Source organism: Sciurus vulgaris, assembly GCF_902686455.1.
Source record: "Sciurus vulgaris genome assembly, chromosome: X".
In the NCBI taxonomy this organism is placed as follows: domain Eukaryota; kingdom Metazoa; phylum Chordata; class Mammalia; order Rodentia; family Sciuridae; genus Sciurus; species Sciurus vulgaris.
In genome coordinates this window covers 90325903-90334314 of record NC_136471.1, presented here as the reverse complement: position 1 = coordinate 90334314, position 8412 = coordinate 90325903, and the positions used below count along the sequence as shown (strand labels likewise).

The following is an 8412-nucleotide window of genomic DNA, read 5'->3' as shown; positions in this document are numbered from 1 at the left end:
TTGAGAATGCCTGGATAGCTGTTATGATATGTGATGAAGTACAGGTAGCATCTGCATTGGCACTATCTGAGGATTGTGGGGCAGTTAAGTGTACATTTGTGACATCTAGGTGATCATAGATGACGGTTAAAGAAGAGAAGACATTTGAATAAACATGACTAAATTTGAATGAATGCATGTGACATCTGAATAAGAAAAATGTAAGGATGTGGGAGTGGAGATACCTGAAAGAGTGTGCATAACCTCTGAAGTCCAAGTGAGTGTATGACACTTGAGTAACTGTAGATCCTGTGAATAAGTGTAAGTATTTTATTGGAGTTAATAACACTTTAATTGGCCCAGTGCATTATGTATAATTTATATTGTCTCCTTTCAATAAAGTGGAATAATTTTCCAATTTTTATCATGCAGAACTACCATCTCCAACTTCCTCTCCTCTTTACTTGGCCTTACATATATCCACCTATTTCTTCAGAATCCATTTGGTTCCATTTCTTGGGTGGGGATGTTGAAAATATTCAGTTATCTTTAGGTGTCCCTTCCATTTTAATGCCAGGGAAAGTATGCTCCAAATATATCAGTCATCCACTCCTGAGCTGCCCCTCGTTAGCCTCAGTGCCAGAATCATGCATCATAAGAGGTTTTCTGAGTATCCAGCAGTCATACAGTTGCATTTTCCTCTCTCAGCCCAGGCTCTTCTCCAGGTGGATGAGCAGCACCAGAAGTTAAGGGAGTAGCAGATGATTTTATTTCACTTAGCATGATGTTCTCTATTTCCACCCATTTACCAGCAAATAACATAATTTCATTCCTTATAGCTGAAGAAAACTCCACTGTGTGTGTATTATATCATATTTTCTTTATGTGTTCATCTGTTGACTGATACCTAGGCTGATTTCATAACTTGGTTTTTGTAAATTGCACTGCTAGAAACGTTGGTATGCATTATCACTATAAGATGCTGATTTTAGTTTTTTTGAATAAATACCAAAGAGTGGGATAGCTGAGTCATATGGTGGTTCCATTACTGGTATTTTGAGGAGCCTCCATACTGCTTTCCAAAGTGGTTGCACTAATTAATAGTCCCACCAGCAATGTTTAAGTGTACCTTTTCCCTCACATCCTCATCAGCAATTACTGTTATTTGTGTTCTTGATGATTGCTATTCTCACTGGAGTGAGATGAAATGTCAGTGACTTTTGATTTGCATTTCCTTGATTTTTAAGGATGTTGAACATTTTTTCATATATTTTTTGGCCATTTGTTTCTTTTTTTTTTTTCTTTTCTTTTTTACATTGAGAGCAGGTACTGTTTTATTAACTGACCAGATTACAAAAATATGATGGTAGACACCTTAGTTCATTCTTCTAATAAGTCTGTTGATCTGGTCTTCCCTGTTGCCAGCATCTCCACCTTCTACAAAATGGGTGGTCTTTTTCTTCACTCCACCTCTTGGAGAAGATAATTTGAAGGGCCACAGGAAGTTATTTGCTTCTTTGAAGCATTTTCCAACAGTGTAGGTCTCATGAATCAGATCCTTCATGCAGATGATGCCATATTTACCAAGAAATTGTGCAATCAAAGCGTTATCCGTCAGGGCAATTCGTATCTTATTGATTTTGCCATAGCCAAGCTTGTAGATTAGTTCATTCATTGACTTCAGGTTTGGGTACCCCCATGCAATATATGGTTCCACAATCCTCAACATGTTAATTGAAGCCTCATTGAGCTTAACAAGAGTGCCATTGAAGATCTGGCGAAGGCGAAGAAGTTGTAACACCTTATGAACCTTTGGGTTCACACCATTGATACCCCTGATCCTGATGACAAATGCCAGTTTGGGTTCTGCAGGTACATAGAAGTTGCCAGCTTTTCTTGCCATCCTAGCCATTTGAATTTCCGTTCTGTACATCTGCCTATATTCCTTGTGGTAATGCTTGGCTTTTTCATAGATAAGCTTCCTCCTTGCCTTTCGAAGCATCTTTTGGGCAAACTTCTTCCTCAGGTGCTTTACCTTCAGCTCTGCATAATTCCTTCGCTGTTTCTCAAGCGTTTCTGGCACAGCAGGAACCTTCTTTTTCTTCTCTTTGGCAACTTCCATGGTTCCAGCCAGAAAAAGAGGAAGTTTCCATTTGTTTCTTTGTTTGAGAAATGTCTTTTAAATAATTTGCCTATTTATTGACTGGGTTATTTGTTATTTTGGTATTAAGTTTTTCGAGTTCTTTATATATTCTGGACATTAATTTCCTGTCAAGCAGTAGCTGGCAAAGATATTCTCCAGTTCTGTAGTCTCTCTTTTCATGCTCCTTATTGTTTCTTTTGCTGTGCAGAAGCCTTTGATTTTATGGCATCCCATTTTTCTCTCATGTGTGGAAGCCAGAAAGAAAAAAAAAAAAGGAATAAAAAGGGGATCTCTTAAAAATAGCAGGGGAGATACAGACAACATACACAAGAAGATAACCATCTGTAAGCCAAGGAAACAGGCCTCTGCAGAAACCAAATTGGCCGATTTCTGGATCTTGAACTATGAGAAAATCAATTTCTGTTGTTTAAGCAACCCAAAAAAAAAAAAAAAATAGCAGGGAGACCAATAAGGTACGGAAGGGGATTAAGAGGAATGGAGGAGGAGAGGGCATGGAGAAGTACTGGGGAATAAAATCTATCAAATTATGCTATGTCCTTGTATGAACACACCACAATGAATCCTGCTTATATACATAATTATAATTCACTAATTAAAATAATAATAACAATAATCAAAGTGAGCTCAGTAGAGTAGACAAGTGTATTGGAGAGGGAGGAGGGCAGAGGAAGGAAAAGTACAGGGGATGAGATTTATTAAATTATGTAATGTGCATATATGAATAAAGCACAATGACTCCCACTATTATGTATAATTATAATGCACCAATTATAATAATAATGATGAATACTGCATTCAAATAAAAGGTATCAGATGGTGTAGGAAGATGAGTCCAGGGCCCCAGGTAGTTTATTGTCCACTGGAAGTAACTACTTAAAACCTGGGCCATCTTCTGTAGGTTAACAGATTCCATTAAGACCAAGAGTAGAGCTTCCAATTTTTGGTAGGCAAACAGAAGGAAAATATTATTGCTAACATCATTAGTCCAGCATCTCAGGACTGGAAAAGACCTTGGGATTTATCTGAAAGCAACTCTAACTCTCAAGGAATAATCCATGCTCTGGACAACTCCATGAATATAAAACTCATTTTAGAAGCAAACTATGATTCTGCTTTCTGTCAACTTGAGATAGATTAAAACTAATTTGAGTGGATTGACAAGAAGTTCCTCATTTCCCCTAACCAAAAGAAAAGCCTCTCTTACTGTCCTTTTTGCCCAGTGCCTGAAATATCACCATTGGTGAAAATAATTCCTCTGGGATAAGCATGGCTAGGAGACTAAATTGCCAGGGAGTTAACTTCACTAAGACTTGTCAGCTTCCTTGTTAATGAATTTCCCAAATGATTGATTTACAGGGGAAGAGGATGGGAGGGTAGGAGGCATGTATTCAACTGAAAGTTGGTAGGTTTTCTGTCCATGGGATCTCTGCTCCAGCACCCATCATTCCAGGTGCTAGAGGCCAGGGTTGACATGAAATAGGTTTCCAGATCCACTAGTACAGATTGCTTTCTGAGAGTTCCCTCCTATGGATCTCCTTGTTGATCTGTCCGCTTTGAGCCTTAGCCTCCTCTTTGAGCCTTAGCCTCCTCTTTTCTGTCATCCACAATATCACCTGATTCCCTGGAAAACCTTATTCTGCTGTCATAAACTGATCTGGTTTAGAAACATTCAGTGGTGATGGAGTAAGATCCACACCTCAGCCTGGCATTCATGCAGGGGCATAGTAAAGGGAGAATATAGGTCCATGAACACAAGTTTATGAAAGTGCCATGAAGATGTGAGGTAAGCATGTATTGTGACATTTAGATTTGTTGAATATTGAATGTATGCTGTACATTTATTCAGTTATTTTTTTCTTAAGTACTGGCATATAACCTCCATTTATTATTATTTAAAGTATTATTATTATTGTTATTAACACAGGTTGTGCACATCAATGGGATTCACTGACATTATTCCATACATGATCATGTCCACCCACCCTTCTTCTACCATTGACCCTGCTCTCCTTCCCCCAAGCACACTTCCTAGCTGTTAGAACTTCCTCTTAATTTCTATCTGTCCCTCTCCTTCCTATCCTTCCTCATCTCTAGTAACCACTATTCTATTCCATACTTCCTCAAGGTTGACTTCCTGGTTTCCATAAATGAGTTAGAACACATGGTGTTTGTCTTTCTGTGTCTGGCTTGTTTCATTCAACATAATAATCTTCAGTTCTGTTTATGTTGCTAAAAGCGACAGGATTTAAATCTTTTTTTTTATAGCTGAGTAGTATTCTATTGTGTAAATATATCACAATTTCTTTATCTGTTCATACACTGAAGGGTTTGATTCCATATCTTGGTTGTTGTGAATAGTTCTGTAATAAACATAGTTCACGTATTTTTTGGCATAAAGATTTCATCTCCTTTGAGTGTATATACCCAGTGAGGAAATTTATTCAGTTCTGAGCTATTCTAGCACCTATGTAAGGAGAGAGAGCACAGACACATTACATTGAGCTCAGGCACCATTTGTCCTCCTCAGTCTTTCCACTCCCTCTTTCCAGTCTCCTTCAAGCTGGGCTGTGTGTAGGTGGAGTACTATGACGGAAAAGACACTTTCTCATCCTGCTGCAGTGGAAGAAGGAAAGTGCGTCAGGTGGGGTGTGGCTGCTTCTTATCAGGACCACTTTTCTCTCAGAAAATTACAGGGTTCCCTTCCTTACCTCTTTCTGTTCTTAGGTCGATTAAATCCCTTAGTTTGCCCAGAACTGAAGTGTTTCCCAGGGCATGGGGTTTTCAGTGCTAAACCCAGGACAATTCCAGGAAAACCAGATGGTTGATCACTCTAGTTGCCCAATTGTCTACTTCTCAGTAAAACCTTCCCTGACAAAGGAAGATAATCATACACCCTTCCTCAGAGTTTCTGCTTTATTTTTCCGTTTCAGGTATTTGTTTATTTTCAGGCACCCCCCCCAATGCAAAATAAGCTCCCTGGAGGTGAATTCTTTTTTCTGTCTTGTCACTGCTGTATACCTAACACATAGTACAATGTCTGACACATAATAAGCAATCAATACTCATTGGTGCATAATATTCATCTGGTTCACTTCTAGAAAGTTTGAGATATTTTTGTTTTTTAAAAAAGGCACTGAACTCTACCAGGCATGGTGGCACACACTTGTAATCCTGGCAGCTTGGGAAGCTGAGGCAGGAGGATCCAAGTTTAAAGCCAGCCACAGCAACTTAGCGAGGTCTTCAGAAACTTAGCAAGACCCCGACTCAAAACAAAAAATGAAAAATTGCTGGGGATGTGGCTCAGTGGGGGTTCAATCCCCAGTACCAAAAAAAAAAAAAAAAAAAAAAAAAAAAAAACCCAAACTCCAAGACCAGGAGCTTATTACCTGTCACAGCCATTGGTGTCACTCTGCCAGGTATCCTATTAACAGTCTTTGACCTGTCATTTAATTTTATCTGTTTAGATTCCATTCTGTCATTTTGAGCTGTTTATTATTAAATCTTTTGTAGTAATCTTTTCCTCTAAATTCCATTGCCCTACATTAGGCCTTATCACCTTTAGAGCACTGACTCTTACAACAAATCAAACTTGTCATGCTCAATTTGTTTCCAGCTTCAGGGTTTTGCTTTAGTTGCTCTCTCTTGCCTGGAACATTCTGTCCCGGATCTGCCCATAGCTGGGCCCATAGTTTCATCTGAATCTTAGCTGAAATGTCAGCTCTTTAGGGAGGATTTCCCAGATAACTTATCCAAAGAAGCCCTACTAGTCACTCTTTCTTTTCTCTATTTTAACATTTATTGTTTTCCGAAATTAATTATTTTTACTTTTCTTATTTGGTTATTGTTTATTCTCCCTCCTACTAGCTCCATGAGAACAAAAACTTTTTTCTGTCTTGTTTACTATTTTATTTCCAGAGGCTAGCACAGTGCCCAGAATAAAATAGGAGCTTCTAGGCTAGTCCCCTCCAACTCATCTTCTACCATCATCTCTAGAAACCTCACCCTAATTTGAAAATCTGAGCATGTCAATCTTCTGCCTAAAATCTTCACGGGTTCCCTATTACCCCTGGGATAAAGTCACAGCTCCTTGGTGCAACGTTCAAGGTTGTTTAGGAACCATGGGTACAGACAGTCCACAATGTATTTCTGGTTTCCCTCCACATCTCCCCAGTGTGAACCCTCTTATTGAGACATATTGAACTAAATACAGTTCCCAAGTGCTCCAGACATTTTAAAGTCCACATGCCTTTATTCATGCTGTTTCCTTTGCCTTGATGCCTGTTCTTTGTTTGGGCACTAGGGAAACTCCCACTTCTTTAAGAGTAAAGACAACATTGTATTTTATGAGCATTCTAGTTGGAAGGGGTTGGGGGTGGGTGCTAGGACTATCTTGCATCTGTATATGTAGAGTAAACTCACTGCATTTACTCTTCTGTGATGTTGCTGATTTAAAAATGCTGTCAAATATTCACACGATAGCCTTTTCCCTCTTAAAAATATAAATATTACCTCATATTAATTGTATTAATTGTATAAATTAATGGGTTTCACTGTTTCTCTACATTCATATACCTTGCTTCAATCATTCTAGGATAACTTAAAAAAAATTGTTATATGAAAAAAAAAACTGTTATGTGGAAGTGTAACTCACATGCCATAAAATTCACCATACAAGTGTACAATAAAAAATTTTAGCAAATTTATAAGGTTGTGTAATAATTACTGCATTTCATTTTAGAACATTTCTATCACCTTCAAAAATTCCTACGTGTTTACATTTAATCTGAACTCCCACCTCTAGTCCTAAGCAATAATAGATCTGTTTTTCATGTTTATAAATTTGCCCTTTCTTGATATCTCTTATGAAAAGCAACATACAATATGTAAACTTTTTCATCTAACTCCTTTTACTTCTATGGTTTTTGAGGTTCTTCCAGGTTGTATCGATACTTCATTTCTTGTTTTGCTGAATAGTAATTCATTGTGTGCATATACTATATTTTGTTAATCCATTTATCCATCAATGGACATTTCTTTTGTGTTTTAGTCAGCTTATTTGCTGCTATGATTAAATGATCTGACCAGTACAATTATAGAGGAGGAAAGATTTACTTGAGGGTTTATGGTTTTAAAGGTAGGTCTTACTCCACAGAAGACCAGCTCCATTACTTGGTGAGCTCGAGGTGAGGCTGAGCATCACGGTGGAAATGTGTGGCAGAGAGAAGCAGTTTGCATTATCAGGAAGCAGAGAGAGAGAGAGTGTCAACTCTCCAGATACAAAATATATACCCCAAAGCCACACCCCAATCCAATCTCCTCCAGCCACACCCTACCACTTCAATTAATCCCATCAGGGATTAATGCATTGATTGGGTTAAGACTTTTACAACCCAATCATTTCTCCTCTGAACCTTCCTGCATTGACTTACATGTGAGCTTCTGGGGGACACCTCACATCCAAGCAATAACATGTTGCTTCCATCTCTTGGCTATTATAAATAACACTGCTCTGAATATGAGCATATAAGTATCTCTCTGATATCCTGCTTTTGATTCTTTTGGTTATGCCTAGCAATGGAATTACTGGATCACATTGTACTTCTTTCTCTCTCTGTCTCTCTGTCTTTCTCTCTTTCTTTTTCTTTGAGAAATCACCATACTGTTTTGTGTAGTAGCTTTAACATTTTACTTTCCTACCAATAATGCACTAATGGTTCTGATTTCTCACATCATTAACACTTGTTTTTTTTTTTTTTTTTTGGTACAGGGGATTGGACCCAGTGACACTTTACCAACTGAGCTACATCCCCAGTCCATTGCTTAGGGTCTCATTAAGTTGCTGAGGCTAGCCTGGAACTTGCCTTAGCTTCTCAAGATGCTGGAATTACATGCATGGGAATTTCCCTAACGATTAGTAGTGTTGAACATATTTTCATATGCTTATTTGCCATACATATGTCTTCTTTGGAGAAATGTCTGTTCAAGTTTTTTCCCATTTTTAAATTGGGTTGTTTCCTTTAAATGTTTTTATTTTAATGTTTAAAAATTTGGGGAATTTTCAAGATTTTTTTTCCTTTGTTGATTTCTAAGTTAATTTCACTGTGGTCATATACAACACATATCCTTTAAGTTTTATTGAGACTTGCTTTATGGCTTAGAATATAGTTTATCTTCAAGAGTGTTCTATAGAAGCTTGAAAAGAATGTGTATTCTGCAATTCTTTGATCTACCTACCTACCCATGTAAAGATAAATGACACACACCATATG

General features: G+C 37.9%; 1 protein-coding gene across 1 annotated transcript; it reads right to left on the bottom strand.

Moving 5' to 3' along the window:
• Window positions 1-1295: 1295 nt before the first annotated feature.
• On the bottom strand, window positions 1296-2119 carry LOC306651221 (large ribosomal subunit protein uL30-like). Its single transcript, XM_079123686.1, has one exon. It carries the CDS (start codon window positions 2099-2101, stop codon window positions 1355-1357), a length of 747 nt encoding a protein of 248 aa, XP_078979812.1. The 5' UTR covers window positions 2102-2119; the 3' UTR covers window positions 1296-1354.
• Window positions 2120-8412: the final 6293 nt, after the last annotated feature.

Coding starts and splice junctions, on each gene's coding strand:
- LOC306651221 (XM_079123686.1), bottom strand. CDS start 2,101: ATGGAAGTTGCCAAAGAGAAGAAAAAGAAGGTTCCTGCTGTGCCAGAA.